The sequence below is a fragment of the Emydura macquarii genome, unplaced genomic scaffold (assembly GCF_026122565.2).
Source record: "Emydura macquarii macquarii isolate MOO-44397 ecotype Brisbane River unplaced genomic scaffold, CSIRO-AGI_Emac_v2 contig_1039, whole genome shotgun sequence".
Classification (NCBI taxonomy): domain Eukaryota; kingdom Metazoa; phylum Chordata; order Testudines; family Chelidae; genus Emydura; species Emydura macquarii.
In genome coordinates, this window is record NW_027131176.1 from 2,087,601 (window position 1) to 2,110,717 (window position 23,117).

The window sequence follows — 23,117 nt, forward strand, 5'->3', positions numbered from 1 at the left end:
CAATAACTGAGCTCAGAAGTCACAAATGCATGGAACACTGTGGCTAGGCCTGTGCTACTGGCCAGGAGGCTACATCCCATCCTAAGGCAGGTGTTTTTCTACTTCCATCACTACTTGGGTGTGCAGGAGCAGACAATACCACTAGCCTCTATGCCAGGGGTGGCCAAACTTACTGTCCCTCCAAGCCGCATATGATAATCTTCAGAAGTTCAAGAGCCGCAAGACACGCACAACCTGGAAGTATTTCCCAGAGGCGCACACTCCTCCCCACCCCATTCTGGGCCTACCAGACTGTAGAGGTGGGGAACTGTAGGCTTCTGCCTTATGGTGGGGTGGTGAGGCTAGGGGCTTCTGCCCTGCAGAGAAGTGGGTCACAGGGCTTCAGCTCCACCTGGAGGAGCTCCCCCCCAGTCTGGTAGACAGAGAATGGGGAGAACATAGAGAGTTCAAGCTGCACACTCACCGCAGGTTTGGCCATGACTGCTATATGCCATAAAGAGAATCAACAGAGCACATACAATCAAGGGTAAAAGCCTTTGGAGTCTAGAGACAGGTTTTGACTGGGATCAATGTTGTTAACTTTAAGATAAAGAAAAAAATGCAGCAGGTCAATTGATTTGTCCTTCTGAGCAGGGCTGAGGTTGTATGTGCACACACTCCATCAGGCAGCCTGTTTTAATTAAAGATTTCATCAGTTTCAATCCTCAAAACAAGCAGGAGATGCTATTTATAGGATCTGTAAATGCAGCAGGTAGTCCATCCAGCTGCAGGAGACTTCATTTCACATAAGGAATGGGGTTGTTGAACCTCTCACAAGTGTGTTGCAGTCCCTTACAGAATAATAAAAAAAAAAAAAAAAAGACAAGGTACCTGCCCCCACAGAGCTTGTAATTTCTTGGTAAGATGTGACACAAAGTGTGAGTGCGCCAAACAGCACAATGAACTGGGATGAGGATGGATATGGGTTAGAACAGTAGGATCTCTGTGACGAATGTGGGAATTGTCCGATATTTTTTATGAACTCTCTTTATGACTCTGTGCTCATCACCTTGGCATTGCTACCCAGTGGGTGCAGAAGGGTTAAAACGCTGCTCCTGAGGGAGAGCAGGAGTCAGGAGGGGTGTGTGTCATTGTGACACACTGTACCCCATCTACACCCTTATGGTGTGATTTGTGCATCATTTGTTCATGTGTGTTGTCTGATGCAAAGTCTGCCATGTAAGGTGTTTTTGTTGTTATGGTAGCATGTTTCCTGTAGTGTCATACACATGTACAGCTATAAAACTGCTTGTGTCATATCCCCAAATGTGTCTCACATGGTTTGAATAGATGCAGATGAACACAAAGCTGCGTTTCCATGCCCAGCAGAGGCATGCATAAAGGAACAATGGACTGGCCTAAGCACCTGTGAGCACTCTGGCTCAAGTGGAAGAAATCATGTCCATTGCCGCACAGGGCCGATCACCTGACCCCAGGGGGTGTTGGGGAAACTTGTTAAAAGCTGAGGCATCCGTCTCTTGGCTCTCCCCTGGAATCCATCTTCTAAGCAACACCAAAGACTGAGAACCTACCCCCAGGGAAGAGGGGCCCAGTTGCAAGAGGCATTGCAACCAGCCTATGTGGTAAGCTGCATACAGACTGACATATTAATCTTAGGTTAAGACAGAAGTTATTTTTAGTTGTGATTAGCTCCTTGATTTATTAATAATCTGACTTAGATTCACTTAAAATCTTGCTGTAATCAATCAACGTATTTGTTTTATCTAAAACAGTGCATGTGGACTGAGTGTATGCAGAGATCTCAGAGTGACAGAGCTGGTGCATATCAATTACTTTGATAAATTGACGGACAAGTGTAAATGAGCTTGCAGGGTGCAGCATTGAACCCTGCAAGACGGCAGTTCCTGGGGTTGCATCTGGGCCTGAGGGTCTATCCCATGAATGGCTGGTCAAAAGCGCTCTTTCACTAGGTAAGGGACGGATTAAATGCAGGAGGCTGAGCATGGGCTGACCCAGGAGTGGGTGATTCACACAGCAAAGCGGGGTAAATCAGGGCCCAAGAGTGAAGAATTGGGATGACACAGCTACACACCAGTCCGGATTGCAGAGAGGAATGCCACAATCATGTAATTGTCTGGGATGATATGAATGGGTTAAGGACTGGCTGAAACCAACACATATCAATGGAGACTCCTGAAAGACCCAGGATCCCCAATGACTAAACAAGTAACACTTCCGATGGGAAGCTCTGGCAAGCGGAACAAGTGAACTCAGCATGGCTCAGCAGGAGAAGGAAAGTGGACCAAGAGGTGAGGGGAGGCAGTGATAAGAACTGGGCTCACAGAGACAGCAGCTCTCACCTGGGACTGACAAAGACATAGCCATGATGGATTCTACAACAGCTTGGCTGGGTGGAGCCCTGGTAGTGGCCAGAATGGACAATCTTAACCTTTGCTTCTCTTGGCTAGCTTAAGCACTTCCTGATGCCGTGTTCCAGTTGACTAATACACCCCTCTGTTTTGAAAAGGCTGCATGGAGTCACAGCAGACACTTGGGGAATGCATTGATCCCTGAAGAGGGTAGTTTCTAAACACAAATCTGCTCTAGTAGGACCCACTGCAGAGCTCAGACTGAGAAGCAGGAGTGCTGGAGGGCAGAGGCACAGTTTAAGAGGCACTGAGGCTGTGTGGCCTACTATTGTGGAAAGGCACACTGAACGGGTCCTCCCAAGAGACTGCTTACAAGCTGATCCTCTTTCACACTTCCTTGTTTTGCTTTGTGTGCATTGTGATGATTCTCTGCTAGGTCCCCTCTCATTTAAAATATCTAAACTCCCTTCTTGCAGAAGAGACAAAAGTGAGGTTTTAGGAGGGATTAGCCGGAGGAGAAGGGGGTGGCTTCACAGGATAGGATAGGCAACACTGGAAAAAGATACAGACAGGCATAAGAGAAGGGACATTGAGGCTGGCATCATTCGTGGAGTGGAGGAGTGGCAGGGATACAATAAGGGTAGAGCTGCAGGCTGGAGCAGAGCTGTGCAGAGCCCCTCCCTCACAGTCTGGCTTCCCCTGGCACAGTGGGACCACATGGGTTACGCTGCAGATAGGTGTTGCCACATACTATAGTGTCTGTGTATGTGTTTGCGGTTTATCTTCTTATAAAACTTTCCAACTAAAAGTAAAAACAGACAAATATTTGCTCCTTAGACTTTACTGCATTAACATCCAAATGCCACTAACTCTACTGCATTTGACAACCTCTATGCTGAACACAGGTGATTTCACCTGAACATCTGTGGGCCTAAAGCACCTGCCAAATACATGACAAATTTTATTTAAAAAAGTTTACATGCAAAACAGGCTAGTGGTGGTGGTGGTGGGGGGGGGACACACACGGACGACGACAACATCAACCAACCCCGAGCCAAAATATTAGAATGGATATTTTATTTAGCTGAATTCTTGAAAGAATTTAAATAATTTTACTGAACTCCCTTGTACCTTTAGAGATAATTTTTATATACACAATCATGAAATATTCCTCACAGATAGAACATGCCTGAGAATTTACAACTTTCTTAGAAAGCATACAAGGGGCGCCAGGCATTGTAACCAAAATTATGTGGTTGGTTCTTCCTAGCTGATGTCTGATCATGTTCTGTAAATGGTTATCATAAGGCTGATTTTGTGATGTGATATTTCAGCATTACATAGATTGCTGCCTCTTATCCAGGCATTTCTCAATATCATCAAGCACCTGTACAGCTGCCTTTGGAATCCGAGTCCCTGGACCAAATATGCTGGAAACACCAGAGTCATAGAGGAAATCATAATCCTGTTCAGAGAGAGATTGAAATAGTTAAATACTGAAACACAAAATATATCCCTACAGTATCTATGAGTAACCCTCAAAAGAGCACTAAGATTGAAGGTTTGCAACTGCTTCCAGAAAACAGAAGCATTCGCTGGGAATAGCATAATAGACGCTCAAACACAAAATTATTTCTGAACCATTTCACGGTCAGAGTTCAGTCGTTTAACATCAAATTCCTCGACGTTTTCAAAAGGACATTGGAAGTGATTCAGATATTCTCTCACTTCCCCTTCTAAACTGGCGTGTGTGTAGTTGTGTAATGTTAACAGCAGCTATGTTTCACCCAAGAGCTGACTGCATTTAAGTGGGAGAGAGTTTGTAAATTAGGATTTGGGCCCTCCATAGGATACTAAAGTTAAATAATTATCATTAAACTTCTGTGGTAGCAGCCAATTTATTTTAAGAGTTTTCCAAATGCTTAAGCACAGTCCCTACTCTGAAGAGTTCACAATCTAAGGACAAAAGAATGAGAGAAGTCAAGGAAGGGGAACAACAACAGGTAATTTATATACTGGTCAACTTGACTTATTCCAGTGAGCACAGCAGAAGAGGATTCTAAAGGGACTTAAATGTTGACAAGAAAAGGGCATAGCTGTTGAGCTCTGAAAGGTCATACCAGGCTTTAGAGGGCTTCATGGCAGAAGGCATGGACAGGGCCCAAGCATAATTTTTTCAGGCCCAGTACAAACCTGTAATACGGGCCCCCTCCCACACACATACCCATGGGGGTTGCAGCCTGGGCCAGGCCCCCCGGACCGCCGTAAAGTGTACCTTTTCCCTCCTTTCCCCATGTGGGGACTCTGGGCATGGAATTGAGTGTGCAGGAATCTGAAAAACGGTGGACAAGCTAGGGAGCATTAGCAGAATGGAAGGGTGGCCAATATCAAGCTTGTTAAAGGCGGGTAAGTAGGGAATTAGGGTGTCTGTATTTGTGTTTGTATAGGGCCTAGCACAATGGGGTCCTGATCCATGGTTGGGGTTCTTAGGTGCTACACTCAGTACAAATAATGTATTCTAAGGCAGGATCTGGCCTTTAATTTGCCAAGTGGTTTGCATTCCTTGGGGGTGAAAGGCACTATAAACAAAACAATTATCTACTCTTGAAGTAACAGGCTGAACGTATCATTCCCACTCCTACTTGTTACACGTGCAGTTTTGGAAAGCGACTCTTGCTCCTCCACCATGGCTGCTGGCTCATAAGCAAGTGAAGTCCTGCTGCTCAGGAGGGCTAAAGACTAGGCTTATCTACTGGGAACATTTGTGCTAGGTGGCAGAGCAGTAACGGCCCCTGGGAGAACCAGTCATGGAAAATAGGAACTACTATACACTGTTCATAACTGGGGTGAACTTTTATTTTTTCTGAGCAGAATAAACACAGCTCCAAAGTCTCTGGAGAGAGCTGAGTTGGGAGCATATATCTAATGCAGAGTGAGCCCAGTTGTCTCTTCTACAAAGTGCAATAGCCTTCAGTGCTGAGATGAAAAATTCTAATTTATAAATTGGGAAACAATTGAAAAGTCCATATGAGAACAAACCCATGATGCTAGTATTTTCTAAACACAAGCGGCTTAGTGCTTTATCCTGCCAGAAGCTTTTCAAGTTAAGCCAGAACAGGTTAGGTATGACAAACTAGGGCTTACCCTGCATGAAAACTAACATCAGCCACCATCATGAAACTTGAAAGTGACCCGAACTAACTACTCTGCAGGAAAGCCTTCAGCATTGTAACTCCCCTATGATGTACATGGGATATAGCTATCAAAACCGGGCAGATGGAAATTGTGTGTTCTTACAACTGGAAGGTATATTTGTGCTGAGCAGTACCTGAGGGGGGATGACACCTCCACACATGACAAGAATGTCTGGACGGCCAAGTGCGTTCAGCTCTTTGATGAGTTCCGGAACAAGAGTTTTATGACCTGCAGCTAGTGTGCTCACACCCACACAGTGCACATCAGCATCTACAGCCTGCTGGGCCACTTCACGGGGTGTCTAAAGAGAATTTAAACAGCAAACAGTTAGTGCTAAAGTGAATACTTAACAAGTACTGTAGGGGAAAAAAGCTGCATTCAAAATACATTAAGGGACAGGGTCAATTAAATAATACCTGGAAAAGTGGGCCTATGTCCACATCAAAGCCAATGTCTGCAAATCCCGTAGCAATAACCTTAGCTCCTCTGTCATGGCCATCTTGACCCATCTTGGCAACAAGAAGACGAGGTCTGCGCCCTTCACGCTCCATGAACTTGTTTACTCTGATTTAAAAAATACATGTTATTCTTCTAAGTCACTGTAATTCGTTAAAAGAGCTGACAAAAGACAGGCTGCTATTGGCTACTCCTGCACCTTACATTTCACTACCAACCAACTCATGGTTGGTATATGCAGATGCCCACTATTTTAGTATTTCACGTTGTATGGACAATGGCAGATTCCCTTTATAAACTGCTTTGAGTAATAAAACGCTGCTTATGTTTGCAGATTTGCATCCCTGCTTTGCTGTTTAATGAAGCAAAAATCTTATACTACTTGGGGCCTGATGTACTAAAACACATCTAACTTTAAGCATGAGTAGTTCCATTGTCTTCAAAGGTGCTTGAGTACCAGGCACAATATATACCTCAGTCCTAGGTATTAGAGGTGAAGTGACCTATAAAATAACTTTGTCTATCTATTACCATTGCAGTCCCTAAAGCATAAGGATGCTAATCCTTTTATTCTGCTCTGTTAATGTTAAATGGGAGTCACAACTGCACCATCATATGCACTCCACTAACAATGCTGGGACAGATTTGGAGCTGCTCTGTAAAAAATTATGAATGCTGCATGTTGACCTGGTTTATAGGCTGTTTTCTGCATGAATATATTGGTTTGGTTTAACAGAGGGGTCCTGGAAAAAAAAAAGCTGGAAAGGAAAGAATGGCTCAAGATAAGCCACCCATCATCAACCACTTGAGAGTTGTTAAGAAACAATGACAAGACAAAAAACAGCTGGGAACACAGGGGAGCAAAAGAACTCAGGCAGGTTTCAAAAGCAACACTCTCTCAAGAGATGCAGGGGAGGATTTGCTCAAGGGAACCAGGCTGAGACATGGGTACCGACTGGGGGTCTCTGAAGAAGTTAAACCTGCCTAGGTTACCATCATGGGATTTGTAACACTTTAGGTAGGACAGACAAGCATGCAGATGGCTTGTTTCAAAATCCTGCTTTCTCTAATGCTTTGTTCCTACTGCAAAGCACTCACTTTGGTTTTAAGATTGTCACTGGGAACAGACTCTTAAAGAAAAGAACTGCAAGTGCTTAAACTCAGACCTGCAGGGTAAGCACAGTGGATACACAAGGTCATATAGTCCAGGGCCTGCTCGAAGAGTGGGAGAATTGTGAAATTCCACCCTGGGAGAGGTAAAAGCATGAGGCCTGATATCTGAGGAGGTATACACAGAGACTACAAATGAGAGAGAGGAGCCCCTATGCCTATAACTGGGATAGATGTATAGTACTCATGTTCACGTATAGTAAAGATGAACAATGAGCAAGATACATAAATGGGTATGGAGAAAGTGTAGATGGATCTTGTTAAGAACATTTATTGAAAACATGACACTCCATGTGAATTAGTGCATTTTTCTGCCTTTAAAAAGAGCTGCTTCCATGCAACAGCAGCAATACCTTCAAGTCATGCTGAAGATCACCAGCATGACCCAATCAGGAGTTTCCTTTTTAGGAATCTTGTAACTCTTAAGGCAAATTGCAGGCTTTACAGCTGTTTAGAGTGAAGATCATCAATTCATATTACAGAAACACCTAATATAGCACCTCAGTCACCTCACCTACGATGCCAGCAACAAAGCCAGAAACTGGTAAAAGAGACAAATGGTATCTGTTTCTCAAGAGATATAAACTTCTGTTTTTGGTGACATGAAGGTGCAACTCCCACAGAGTTCAACTAAAATTGCATACAAGTATCCAAAGGCAGAATTTGGTCCTATAATATTATAGACATCAATGAGAGTGAATGAAGCTGCAAAGACAAACATAGAAAAACCTGGGTTGTTTTATGTTTAGTCATGAATCTAAATTCCTGCATTGTTCTGCAAATAGTCTCAGAGTCCTTTATTATGGAGTCTTCACGACATGCTGTCTCATTACATACAATGAACCATCTAAGGATTCTAGAAAAATCACACATGCGACACAAATGTCTTACATTAACTATGAGGCCATTCCAGCCCTCCTGAGCCAGCAGCAAACTCTCACCTATTGATAGCATGAAGAATTTCATCACTCTCCCCAAACTCCTGGCGATAAGCTCCGCTCACCATTCGGTCACTGGCTCTGTGCTCCCCAAACACTTTCTTCATTGCTTCTGTTATTTCTCCAACTGTACATCTAAAATACACAGAGTCAAAATGTTAGTATCCTTAGGAGACTGAAATCAAAACAGAATGCAGAAATCCCTGGCAACAGTCTGATGATTAGTCATACTGTAGTATAGGAGCAAATTCAAACCAACTATTCTTTCCCTTTGACTCTACAATTCTGGAAATCATAATTTCCTTAGCACCGTACAGTAATTGAATATGCAGTAGTACTTTGGAGATAAATCTCTGATCTACTGATAAGATTTGACTAAAAACTGCACATCTCAGTGACATGCAACTAGACTTGTTACATATCAAACAGCTTCATCAAGCTAACTCTAATGTCAGGAGTAGGGATTTCTTTTTATTTGATCACTAACGTATTTGTGCTAGTATAGGAATCCTTGTCCTACCCAGCACCAAGAAGCTTCCTTGTAAAATAGCATCAGACTAAAGTCCTAAAATAAATAGCATCAGAAATACTGACAAACAGACGCAAAAGTGGACTTGAATAAAAAGTCTTAATTGCACTCAGTAACTAGTGGCCATAAGAGGAAAGAACACTCATAGGTCCGAGTAAAAGATGTTACACTTGATGGGCTCTCATTTTTTCCCCCGTATTGGTGACATGCTATATCTAACTTGGCTGCTATGACTTTCACCAGTTGTATATATTTTACTCTCCTATATGATTTCTCCTAGATATTGCTCAATTGAGATGTAAGCTATAGTTTACATAGGAAGTGCTGTTCAAACATGCAACTCTGATGTCTTCCATTTTATTCTCTGATTTTTATTTCAGTCTCCAAGATTTTCAGTCTCCAAGATCTTTTCCATCTTATCTTCCTTTTTGTTTTTCCAAATCTTCTGACTCCTCAATCAACAGCTGCTTTGCTTTATATAAGCACAATTCGGAAAAACAGTGCTGATACACTGTTAGTCCTTTCATATACTTATTCTAACAACATCATTTCCTGCAGCATCTAAAAGCCACAATCAAGTTGGGCCCCATTGTGCTAGGTGCAGTATAAACATATAATAAAAGACAGTTCTAGCTCAAAGAGCTTACAATCTAATTTCTAGTGGATTCCACCTTTCTATGAGAAATTAGTTTTTCCTCCCCAAATTTATGGTACATAACTTGTGCTGATAGGTCAATAGGTGCCCAAATTATAGTGGAATGGAAATCAATGGCAAAGGATTGACAAAGAGAAACAAACTAACTAAAAAGAGAAATAAGCTCCTCTTCGGAAGTTAAACAACTCAGCTATAACCACCACCTCAGCAGTGCTCCCTTTGTGATCCTGCTAGGAAAAGGACTGGAACACAGGTTTGCATAACAGTGAGAGGCAGGCTACTGAGCCAGCTAACGATTATGTATTTCAACAATATGTTCAGTGGCAAATATTAGTGTACACTGAAACAGGGAAATAAGACACACAAAGAAATGCCTGTGGCTTGTTACAAGTTTAGTCAAAATAGAAAGACATCAAGCACATTTCCAAAGCACATTAATTATATGTGCAAAAATAAAGACAATACCCCATCCAATTACACTTTCTGTTATCTGTGCTGTAATCTTTTCTCAATTCACCAGTACTTATATACTATTCAGATATAGTTAATCACATTTAATCTTTTGGAACTTGCACTTTTTGTACTATTACGTTTAGCTACGGGGAATGCTCTTATCCAAAATTGTTTTTGACCTAGTTAGAATAAATATCCTCTAAGTCTTAACACAAAAAATGTCAGAGGACAGTCTGGATATCACTGCTTGAAGTCAGTTTAGATAAGCTGTAACTTCTCCTCCATATGCTTTTATGAGGAGAAAGCCAAAGAAGTTGTATTCAGTTCCTTTTCTCCTGCTCAGAATTCTAATGGGTGTTGTTATCTGTAATCTTCTTGCCATTCAACAGGTCCTGAAGATGACTTTCTGGTGTATTCACTGCTATCATATACTAAATCTCATGGAGATCTCTTTACCCTCTGCAAATCCTCAGCTATCTTTCGCTCTCTTCCTCCCACACTTCTTTTAACTCATCTGTTCTATGTTTGGTAGACTTAACCACATAGTTATAAATGGTAATTACTGAATACACGAAGGCTCAAATTCACTGTAAACTGGCATAAATCCTATTTTGTGGACATAAGCAGGACTTGTATAGGCCTTGAGCTGCCATTCTGGATGGAGCTGAAATCTCACCTTTTATTGGACTGTCTTCATTAAACAATTATACTGAATTAGAACACCTAACATGACACTGGCCACAACTTTGCTGTTATTATGCATATCATATTCAACACTGAATCAACTGGTCGAGGTAAAGCCTGGCTTCAGTAGGCAGCTAAGTAACTAATCCCAGTTAATCATATGTTTCCACGTTAGCCAAACTGCACATCTTTATTTTATGGATATTGCCTAAATGACTCAGGAGCCTTATGCATTTCAGACAAAATTTTCAAGTGCTTAAGTGGGACTTTCGAAAGCATGTTTACCCTGAAAACAAGACTATTCCTACTTTTGTGAATTACATATTCTATTTATAACCCCTACTAAAGCTTTAGAATACACTGAAGGAAAGTCAACAGTCTATACTGTTTCTCTTTCTGCTGTTGTAAAGCAGTTTCAAATTCACGTTCATTCATAATGCAGAAAAAATAAAAGAAAAAGAAACCTAATTCAAACGCAATTTACAGGGAAGATGCACCTTGTTTTAAAATGCAACCAGCAATCTGAAGATAAATGTTACTAGAGGAATCTTCATCTAACTTCACAGAAGTTTCTTCAGAAGGAAAGAAAGGTGTTATGCCACTATCAGCCATCGGCCAACAGAGTGCTTTTAAAAAGACGTGATAAATTGTATCCTAAAATGCACTTAGGTCAGGCTGCAATCTACAGAGGGAATAATGTCTGGGTTCTGTTTTTGGATGTGTTGCTGACTCATTGCATGACTTTGGGCAAGTCACTTAATCTTTCAATGATGCAGTTTGCCTGTTGGAAATATTACATCTATTTTACAATCTTATCAGAGCAATAAAACTGACAGGTTGATTTCTAAAAGTCCTGCACCAACAGTTCTTCCTGAAGTTAAAGAGAGAAGTCAGTTTGCACCTCTTCTGCAAATCAGGTTGTTAATGCTTGTAAAGCTTTTTGCCACAGGCAGAACCCAGTGTTTGATCAGGAGCAGTTATTTCCTCTGAGGCATTAGTGGCAACATAAAACACAATTGAACACTAATCCAAGTCAATTTCACCTATGTGCGGATAGATTAAGTATTTGTGGCTGCTTGGTAGGCCATGAAACTCAAATTGAGGTGTGCATTTCCTATCAAGCTGTGCGAGGCCAATGGACAGACACAGAATTTTTGAAAAATCATCATTTTCAAAATAAATGTGTAGGGGTAAATTTCAATATGAAAGAAAGACGCTAGGATGCCGGCTAATCAGGATTCCTTTCTGAATGCATCAACAGAACAATTTACCACTGAATAGTCATTCTTCAACAGCTGCACACTTTGCATTAAAGTATAACAGATGCAAACTCTGAAATCATGGTTTCTCAGTAAAATGCATGGAAAACTAAAGTAGACTGATGAAATCACAAAGGAACAAGATTATTTATAAACTAGATTTGTTAAATCTGGAGAATGTGTGATTAATGAGGTGACAGACCACCTCTAGCAAGTCTGATATAAATTCATTTTAATACTTGGCCTTCTATATTTAATATTTAAACTGATATATTTCTATACCCCGAGTCATGTCTACACTGCAGTAAAAGACCCGCAGCATGGCCGCAGCCAGTCTGGGCTCATGGGGCTTGGGCTGTGGGCTATAATGTTGCAGTGTAGATGTTTGGGCTTGGGCTGGAGCCTGGGCTCTGAAAACCCTTGATGGGGAGAGTTTCTGAGCCTGGGCTCCAGCCTGAACCTGAATGTGTACACTGCTATTTTTAGCCCCGCAGCCCAAGCTCATAAGCCTGAGTCTGCTGATGCGGACTCAGACTTGGTGCAGCGGGTTTTTTAATTGCTATTTAGACATACCCTAGACCATTGTTAAGGTGGCTTACATGAAAGGTGAATATGTCACAAGACTACAGAAGATGCTTTACTACATGAGACAAAAGCAGCAAGTGCTTTTGAATAAAGTAGATAAAAGTTTTTTACATTAGAAATGTTTTCACACCAATTTGTGGTGCAAGGAAGAAGGAAAGAGTAGAGCGTGGTAAATTTTTTCTACATCCCTTTTCACATCTCAGACACTTTTCATGCTCTCTGACCTGAAAAACAGCAGGGCAGTACACCAGAGAAACCTTTCATAGTCTGAAACTGATAAAAGCTTCAGCTGTAAACAGAATTTGTGTGAACAGCAACATTTTAAGAGAAATTTTATTCCCAATATTGTGCTTCAAAAGAAATTATACACAATTTGAAAAGATTGAAAAAAGTATGTGTGTTTGGCTAACACCACCAAACCACAGTCAAGGGTAATGCCTATCTGGATCTCTGAAACACACACCTTAGTGGCCAAGGAGATTATCCTGCATTAAAAAATAAAAAGCATATTATTTCCTCTTTAAAAACCCAGAAAGCATATCGATCTGTGTCATATTAAATATGGCAACCAACATATCTAAGATATTTTGGAAAGGTGAAAGAAATAAAGGGAAACAGTCAACTTTTAACATTGGTTACATATTCCAACTTTTCTTACCATACCTTGCGCGTGCTGCTTCCACTGCGAGCGCCAACAGGTTGCCTTGACCTGTGGAAGCACATTCTGTTAGAGCAGTGAGACACTGCTGGGCCACTGCTTCATCTCTGCTAGCTTTTACCTTAGATGAAAGAGAGAAAAATACTCAGTTTAAGTAAACAACTACATATAAGGCAATCGGGAATTCCAATAGGATCCTAGCAGGGCTCTATGGCTGAAGATGTCTGTATTGGAATCAAAGAGGAATACAGCTATCATCAGTATGTGAAGATGTGGTCACAAGACCAGTACTTGGAAATGTCTCCTGGTCCTGAAGGTATTTATTTGTATAAGTAAGCTGTCTCAGTACCTTTGCCACAGTATTCTTCCTGTGATTTTAAATATACTGTCCAGTAAAACAGCTAGAGAATGAGGCTTTTAATGGTATCATCTGAAAGCTGGGATTCCAAGATGCTACAAAACAATGATTTTTAGCTTTAGTGCTAGGGATGATGGAATGCAAGTGGGTGGAAGGCAACATGGCAAGAATCACTTTCAGACTCAGGTATTTCCAAAGTGCTATCACTTTGATATTTAAGTACTGACAATATGACTTTAAAACACGAAATATTTTCCTGCCTGTCACAGCTAGAAATGAATGCTTTGCACTGTATCATAGTTTGACACTCCAGTTTTCACATGCACATTATATATAGCACATCATTTGCTTGCGATCCCAGAATTCCAAGAAATAATGGATCTTAAATTAACATAAGTGTAACCATGTTTCAGGCACTATTCCAGGCATGAAGTAGGTAAATTTCAGAGCAGCATAATTCTCAGTCCCTGATGACATGAAAACTTCCAAGAGAAATGATACACTCACTTTTGTGTACTCCCTTATTATGCAATAACATTAAAGGTTATTCAGCACAAATCAACAGAAACCAGATATTTCAAAGAGGGGGATGACACATCATTAATTATGCTTTTCACTTGCTCTCCCTCTCATTGCAACAATACCAGTTCGAGGGTACGTTAAGCTTAGTTTTACATTTTCTAGATTTTTATCCTGTTCGTGTCAGAGATTTACTGTTTATATTTTATATTATAATGCGTAAGTATAAAACAAATTTGGATAAGGTGATGATTTTCATAAACAGGTGCAGAAAGTTAGACTTCTAAGTACATTTGTAGGCACACACAAAATATAGACAAAGGGAGGTGCTTGTGTGCTCATCACTTCTGAAAAATTAGGCTACATCTGTAGATGCTTCTCTATAAATTTCGGCGCCTAACATTAGGCACTCACTTAAGAGAATCTTGGCCTACATATTTAGAATCAGATTTTTAGGGGATCTCCTTAAAAGGGATTACAAAACTTATGAGTTCATTTTGCACGGACAGAACCTTTGTCTGACTGCAATGCGAGAAACTGCACAGGTTAGTGTGTGTGTAAACTGATAAACTAGTAAATAAGGTGGATGTAAAATAAATAAATAGGCTAAATAAAAAAATTTGCTCTAAATGTCTAAATTAAAACTATAAAAGGTACACTAAGTTAAAACGATAAAAACAATATTGTTAAGGCTGGCACACTTCGAAAATATTCCACAAATCAGATTAATAAACAAGATTAAGAAAACATCATTCTCTTTAGAATAATATGTTGAATAGCCCAAAAATTGAGGGTGAAAGAAATATTCAGCGTGCGCCTGCTGCAAATTAATAGGAGTCTTTCCTCTGACTTCAATGGGCTTTAGATCACACTCACTGTAATTTACTTTATATGCATTTTACTTGGTCTTTTCATTCTCCCAGAGTCCAGAAAACTTGAGCTTCTGCCTCAGCATTTACTGTCCTATCTATGATAGAACTCAATTAGAGGTGGAAGTCTGCTAAATGGGGGGAAGGTAGCAAAGGTGTGACTTTTTAGCATATCTAAGCAAATATTTTAATTCCTTTTTGTGCACTAGGAAAAATGTAAAGTAAGGCTTTTTTTTAAAGTTATCAAGAGAAAGAAGCATATTCTAACACAGCGGTTCTCAACCGGTGGTACGCGTACCACCAGTGGTACGCGGAAGACGGCTCGGTGGTACGCGAGGCAAACCCCGCCGCCGATTCCGCCGCCGAATCCCCCCCCTCACCGCTGCCGAGAAACCTTGCCGCCGCCGAATTCTTTCCCCCTTCCTCCCGAGAAACCTTGCTGCCGCCGAATCTTCCCCCCCGCCGCTGCCGAAAAAGCTCTCTGCTGCTGAATTTCCCCCCGCTGTGAAACCCCCCTGCCGCCCCCGCCATTTGCCGCCGCCGAGAAACTGCGCCGCCACCGCCCACTCCCCCCTTGCCGCCGAAAGTCCCATGCTCTCTGCTGCCGAAAACTGTCAAACGGTGGCAGGGCTTCGGCGGAGGGCATCAATCCCTCCATGCAACCCCGCCAATTTACCGAGTTCTACTCGGGCCAGGTACAGTCAGGTGAAGCGGTACTTGACCTGACTGTACCTGACCCAAGTGGTACTCTGTAAAAAAAGGTTGAGAACCGCTGTTCTAACACATTATATTATAGGCTAAAAACCTGCACATGGGCAAAGCCATGCAGTCTCAATGGTCTATGAACCAAATGCTACAGAGGTACAAAACTATCTTATTTCAATAAACTCCTTGTGTAAACAGGAACTTTAATCCCATTCTTGATGAGTGTCCGGAACAACCACTCAGTGATTCATGGAAGCAAAACTAACACAACGTGAGAACAGAACACAAACAACACAATGGTTACAGCTGTTATGTTAAAATAATTAATGCAACACCTATATGCCCCATGTCAAATTAAGTGTCAAAAAACCTACTGTGACAGGGCCAGACCTGATGGCTATAGGAGAGTAGTGGGGGGTATATATATATTAGCCCCAAGATCAACAAATTCTTGTTCCCTGGGTGATTCAGCTGGGGTTACTCCAGGTCAATTAGGCCAATTAGGCCAGCTGAGGCCAATTAAGGAGCTTGCCCCAGCAGTTAAAAGCCTCCCTGTCAGGCAGACAGGGGCAGCTGAAAGGGAGTTGAGTGGAGGAGCTGTGCTGCTATAGAGCCTAGAGCGATTGCTGTTGCTACCACAACCCCAAAGGTACAGGAGTTAAGGAGAAGCCTGTCCGGGCAGGGCCAAGGTTCATAGGCAGAGAGGCCTGAAGGAGGATACGGCCACTCAGACAACTGAACAAAGGAGTTGAGGTGGGGTGACCCCACCCAAACAGGGTAGAATCACAGGGACAGAGACCCCCACAGTGAGGAAGGGGGAAAAACCCTGGCACCGGTTTCAGGAAGCGGACCGCGAGCAGTGGGGCCAAGGACAGGCGACCCAGGGAAGGTAATAGCTCTCATGGACTAAGCAGTTTGAGGCTACTCCTCACAGGGTCCCTGGGTCAGGTCCCAGGGTAGAGAGCTGGACTGGGCCTCCCCCCCCCCCACTCCCACCCAGCCATAGCACCAGTGAAAAGAGCGCAGGATCTGTGGAGGGGTAGAACAGGCCTCCCTCACCACACTACATAGACAAGACACTGTCACTCTTTTAAAAAATTCTGCAACAGAGAAGCTTTAAATTAGTATAATTAATACAAACTACCACAGCAAGGACTGAAGAGACCAAGAAGCACCATTTCATTTAAAAATAAGGAATTACATAGTGGTAAAGATGATAAACACAGCATTTCAGGCACTTTAAATTACTGCTGGAGCTGAAGGCTAGTCATGACTTTAAACCGTTTTTGTCTGTTACCTTCTGTGATTTATACTTTTGCTTGTTATTTAAAACTATAAACTGTTTTAACCATCTGACTGCAAACAAGTGTTCTAGATATATAGATACCTGGGCATCAGATAGAATGTGCCTGCTCTGCTGCTCAACATACAAGGGGCATTTTAAACTGCCCCAGATGTTAAGGGAACATTATTTTAATAAAGTGACAAAAGCATGGTGGTGGACCGGTAAGGAAAGAGATAATAGCAAGAGTATTAATATACTGTGCCACAGCCAGAGTTAATTTAAAAGTATGGTCCTGCTGTCTCTTTCCCCTCAGTCTTTGACCTTGTTCCTATACCAGCTCGTTATTGCCACTGCCCTGTTTTTGGTCCTTTGGCTGGATTTATTTGGGCACTTTACTTAAATCTTTGTTAGTGTTTGTATTGCACTATTGCCTTGATGCCCCACTGTGCTAGGTGCTGTATACATATCACAAAAATAGGTTCCTGTCCCAGGTTTACAATCCAGGTAAAGCCTCGTTCAAACCCTTGATTAAGAATGGATCTGGGCAAACAACCTGTCTGTGCTATTTGCAAATATTCCCACAATTCAGTGTCAATGCACTTCACTAGTGGCCTACAAAACTTCTACTCTACTGCTGAATGGCCTCAGCGCAGAGACTACTAATTGTGCCAAACTGAATTTTTAATGTTGTCATTTGACAACTATCCAGCAGAGGTCATGATGAGACCAAACTCATTTTTCTGTGATTGAGGGGGATTTGAACCCAAGCATCAGATGGTCAAAGGCTGGAGAATCCACTACATCATTCCCTTCTTGCTGGAAAGAGCCATGGTTTAATTTAAACAGTTTAATTTTTGTTTAATCTAACTAAATAAAGAGAATAACAATAAGCAAAATGCAAAGAATCTAGACTGCAGGAATCAGCCTCAGAGGAGAAACTGAAGTTCTACAGTCTCTCTCTCTATTGTTTGCTGAATTCAAAAACAGTTTCGCACTCTCAAAAATGCATTTTTTTTTTTTTGCACATAGTAAACTCACTGAAAAAATTTCACATAGAGCTACTAATAATACAACAAGAATTTGCATTTTCAAAAAAGTACTACCTACCTTTTCAAGCTTCTCAATCTGTCTGGCTCTGACTGAACTGTTATCAATAGCCAAAACTTCAACCGTCTCTTCTTTTTCTAATTGGTACTTATTTACTCCAACAATTACTTCAGAACCTGTTGATTTCCCATGCAAAGATCAAGAATTTAGAATATATTCAAAAATACATGAGCTATGTTGGAAAGATTACAGTATTTTATATAGCTAGGTATGTGCTTGTTAGAAATTTTAAATGCTTTGGAAGGTCAGGCTGCCTAAAAAACATAGTATTGCATTTAAAACATCATTCTCAAGAAAGGATTAAAGTTTACACTTGTCACATTTCCTTAAGAGATGATCAAGTGTAAGAATATTTGACTTTGTGGTTTTTATGCTGAAAAGTGACACGTAAAAATGGTGTGTTCTTTCTCCCTACCTCTCATAGACTCAGATCTTAAGTCAGAAGGTACCATCATGATCATCTAATATGACCTGCTGCACATTGCAGAACACAGAATCTCATCCACCCACTCCTGTAGACCCCTAAACTCTGGCTGAGTTACTGCAGTCCTCAAATAATAATTTAAAGACTTCAAGTTACAGAGAATCCATCATTTATACTAGCTTAAACCTACAAGTGACCTATGCTGCAGAGGAAGGTGAAAAACCCCTAGAGTCTTTGCCATTTATGTGCAGACAGAATCATACCTACTTACTTTATTAATTAACTATTTTTAGTTACTGGAGCATCATACATAAGACATGGGAGGTAAATGTTCCACTCTACTCTAGCTGGAGTACAGAGTCCAGTTTTGGGCACCACACTTGAAAAAGGTGTGAACAGATTGAAGAGAGAGCCCAACAACAAAATGGAGTGCAAAAAAGTGATGAGGAAAGGTTGAATGAACTGGGGTTATTTAGTCTAAAAAGAGAAGAGAAGATTGAGGGGGGACCGGTTGTCGTAAAGAGGATGGTAATTAATTTTTCTCCAAATCTACCAATGGTAGGACAAAAAGTAATCTTAGTTTGCAGCAAGGGAGGTTTAGGATTTAGCTATTAGGAAAAATTTTCTAACTATAAAAGATAGTTAAGAACTGAATAGTTTACTGGGGGGTTGCGGGGATATTGGAGACCTTTAAGAAAGAAGTTAGACAAACATCTATCTGTCATAGATGGTCTGAGTATACTTAATCCTGCCTCAGTGTGGGCCGATGGACTAGATGAACTCCTGAGGTTCCTTCCAGCACCACACTTCTAGGATTCTATGAATTCAAAGTGGTGCTTGCAAGAAATGTGTGGCAATGCAATGTCACAAGTTCACCACATCCTTCACATGATGCTCCCAACTTCTATATACCTCTTAGATTACTACTGAGAAGTAGTTCTCAGACTGGCCAACAGTGCATCTGAACACTTTCTGGGGATTCACAAAATACCTACATTTTGCCAGTAGAAGTTGTACATTTATAAAGACTTATGACCAATTTCAGTTTCCAGGCACACATGGTTTTTCAAAATTGGAAAAAGAAAAAATTACTAAATAGCTAAGCATGATGGGTGTGGAAATTTTCATCTCTAAATTGGAGTCCTAATCCTTGACAAACAACAATGTGAAGAACCTTTAAATCTAAATTAGTTTCCTCAAAAATTACCTTGTCTGATGAAAAAATAAAACATTCTCGAAACATAATATATTTAGCTGACTGGAGTTTTATTACAGGTTGTATTTCCAAAGTCTACTAACATTAACTACCTCACAGTAACTAAAAGAATACAATAACCATTTAAAAATTAATTCATCTTGGGGAAAAAATATACAGTACCTTTGATTGTTGTTCCTTTCTGCTCTGAATTAAAGATCTGCTTTTACATGTAACTTCCAAATAAAAGAGATCTTATTATATAGTTCCTTTATTTGGTGGTTTCAGTATCTTTTCTATTTTTTTATATTTGAAATGAGATTAAGAAAATGAAAGGTTTACCAAAGGGCCGGATCTTCCTCCAGCACAAGTCAATGGGAGTTTGGCCACTGTTATAAGAGAACAGAAGTTGCCTAGAGTTCACACAGAAACTTTCCCAACCACATTCAATAATGCCATCTGGTGGCAGTTATAATTTTTACTTCAATAGCCAAGATTTGAAGATACACTATCTGAGAATTTAGACAAATTCACTGCCAATCAGTGCAGGATATTCCTTCACCACGTAGTCTAATGCTTTGTCTAACCTAGTTTTAAATATGTCAAGCAGTTTGGCTTTCACCACTTCCCATGGGAGACTATTTCACAGACTAACAGAAAACAGGAAGTTTTCACTGATATTCACCCTAAAATTTCCCATTTTATTAATTTCATTCCATTACTCCTAGTCTAAGAAGTGAAAATTAATTAAAACACTGTTTAAAGCTTAGATCTTCTAACAGAAAACATAGCATTTTAAAAGAGCATACTCTGGAGTTAGCTTTTCTCTTCCCTCAATTCCCTTCTCTTACCAGAATCAATCCTGGCTTGTCTTCGGGCAGCACATTCTTCAATCCGGAGTTTTGGAATTCCCTCAGCTACAGCTTTGGCCATTCCACCCATTTCTTCAATCTCATTAATGAGCTAAGAAAGGTAAAAAGAACAAATTAAGAGAATGATTAGTAGCAAGATTCATTAAACTAATTTTTTTACAGTATTACCTAAATCCTTATTAGTATATTTACCTAAAACAGTCTCATGCTATAAATTAAAAATCCATTTTCTATCTATCAGCTCACTTCGTCAGATGCAGAGGTAGAAACGAGAAACATAGGATCATCATATACATATACAACTGCTGAGTTAGAAATGATCTGCAAACTTGACACATTCAAACTGGGTTTAAACAGAGATTTGGAATGGCTCTCATTACAAGAGGTAAATTGTTTTGCTCACCCATTCTCACCTCCTACTCAATGACTGTCATTAGACCTCAAGTACCCAGTTTTCATCCACCTCCCCATTGTTCTCTTTGCACTTGTATATGTATATGATAATCCTACGTTTCTCATTTCTACCTCTATATCTGAAGAAGTGAGCTGAGCCTCACGAAAGCTTATGCCTGCTAAAATTAAATTTGTTAGTCTTTAAAGTGCCACAGAACTCTCGTTGTTTTTGCTGTATACAGACTAACACGGCCACCACTCTTGAACTTGTTTAATTCTAAGTAAGTACTGTATTATCTTAGGCCTTAACCTAGCAAAGCACATAAGTACGTCTGTAACTTTAGGCAGTGAATAGTCCCCTTGACGTCAATGGCACTACTCAGGGCTGGCCTATGGGTAACTGCTGTGATCAAGAGGCAAGGAGCAGGACAGACCCTCGGCGTGAGGCCACAGAGGGGATTTCAGGACAATGGGGGTGGCGGTGGGGGAGAAGAGGCAGAGGGGGGCCAGAGGAGCCAAAATACAAGTTTGCACAGGGCATCATTTTCCCTAAGGCCAGCCCTGGGACTACTCATGTTTAAGCTATACACATGCTTAAGTATTTTGCTGGATTTGGACTTTAATGACAGGGAATTTAAAAATAAATGCAATACACTTTATCCTTTTAAGAATCTACTATCCTACCAAATAGCTACTTAAAAGGCATTTCTTAAAACAATCTGTGCACCTGTAACTGAAAAACCCTGCAGCACAACTGACCTTTAAAGCAGCCTCAGAGATGTCATTGGTAAGGCATTCCATTAAGTAGGAACCCCCCCATGGATCTGCCACTTTAGGAATGCCAGACTCCTCCTGTATTATAATCTGGGTATTCCGAGCAATGCGCGCACTTTTCACCGTAGGCAAACCCAAGGCTTCATCAAATGAATTGGTATGCAAAGACTGAGTACCTCCAAACACTGCTGCCATTGCTTCAATTACAGTACGGATAACATTGTTGTAGGGATCCTAAAGAGAAAAAAAAATCTCTGAAGCATGAAGATGCTGCCATGTAACTGAGTCAGTTATTTCATCCTCAAACAAATGCATCACAAAATAAGGTAGGTTTCTGGTATAATAATTGGATCATCAAAATGTATATTATACAAAAAAAACCCCAGCCAAGTTGGAAAAAGAAAGGAGCAGTAATATGAATGCAACCAAGCCGATACACATTTATAAGGAATCTTCTATATAAAAATGAAGATGAGGATCTATAAACAACATAGCCAAATTATAAAAGGTATCAGACACTGAACTGGCCAAGTAAAAAAACCAAAACCCTTCTAATCCCTCGTCATCTCTTTATGTCTCATCATTTGTATGAGAAAACTGTTTCTGATTTCACGTCTCTGGATTCATCTTGACACTATTGATAATCCTTTGCATTTATATAGCATCTTTCATCAGAGGGCCTAGGGAAAGCCACTGCGTTAAGTCAGTTAATAAAGCCTCTCTATTAAACTTATTTTACAGAAGAATAAATGATTTGTGCAAGGTCAGAAAGAGCTAGGAAAAGAATCTAAAGAATTCCAACTCCCAGTTCTCTGCTCTACACCTCAACTCTTACCTTTTTTTTTTTTTTTGGTGGGAAGAGGGGGCGGAGGGGGACGGACGACTACTTTTGAACCTGTTGAAAGTTTTCAATCCAAATATCACCTTTTCATTTTGTTTAGACATAATTTAGATGGAGAATATATTTATTCATATCACAAAAAAGGCATTAATGTTACTTTTTCATTTAGAAAAGTGACAGCAACAGGATTTTGTAAGATTTCGTTGAATTAGCTGCCATAGAATGCTCATATTAATATGATGAAGGCAATGAACACATTAATTTTTGCAAATAAAAATAGCATTAGATAAATACTATGGAGTTAACAAAAATAACATTTTTCAGTTCATAGTTATCAAGCTCCACATATGTAACATTTAAAAATCAAGCACAGCTCTACTTCTCCACAGATAACACAGATAACACACAGTGAGGTGATCTGAGGCAACGGTAGGATGATTAGATTTAGACCAAACTATGAAAAATGAATTCCAATTTTGTACATAAGTATTCTCCTCTCTTTAGCATATGGGGTCTGGAAAGGCTAGAGGAACAATTAAGAGAGGATGTCAAGGATAGAAAGCAAATGGGCAGGCCCAGGAAAAAAGTGCATTATGGGATGAAATTAGGAGTAATTTATTTGCGCCTTAGGGCATTTCTTCTTCTTTTCACACAATATCTGCCTCAAGAGGAAGTCTGTACATTTGTCTTACATCCAAATGTGAAAGATACGTGGCCATATTTAGGGTACCTGAACTTCTTTTCAAGCTCTTTCACACAAGAGAGTTTCAGTAGCCTTTTTTTTTTTTTTTAAAGCTGACATAGCCTTTTTGCACTGGTTTAGC

General features: G+C 40.6%; 1 protein-coding gene across 1 annotated transcript in view; it reads right to left on the reverse strand.

Moving 5' to 3' along the window:
• Nucleotides 1–3,431: 3,431 nt before the first annotated feature.
• The window catches only part of MMUT (methylmalonyl-CoA mutase), a 29,837-nt gene continuing 10,151 nt past the window's right edge, over nucleotides 3,432–23,117 (reverse strand). The window contains exons 6-13 of the mRNA XM_067544948.1: nucleotides 21,438–21,686; nucleotides 20,265–20,376; nucleotides 17,795–17,910; nucleotides 12,957–13,072; nucleotides 8,132–8,263; nucleotides 5,981–6,128; nucleotides 5,698–5,865; nucleotides 3,432–3,834 (exon numbers count right to left, since the gene is read on the reverse strand). Coding sequence (XP_067401049.1) covers nucleotides 3,706–3,834; nucleotides 5,698–5,865; nucleotides 5,981–6,128; nucleotides 8,132–8,263; nucleotides 12,957–13,072; nucleotides 17,795–17,910; nucleotides 20,265–20,376; nucleotides 21,438–21,686 — 1,170 coding nt within the window. The 3' untranslated portion in view covers nucleotides 3,432–3,705. The remainder of the gene's footprint in view (nucleotides 3,835–5,697; nucleotides 5,866–5,980; nucleotides 6,129–8,131; nucleotides 8,264–12,956; nucleotides 13,073–17,794; nucleotides 17,911–20,264; nucleotides 20,377–21,437; nucleotides 21,687–23,117) is intronic.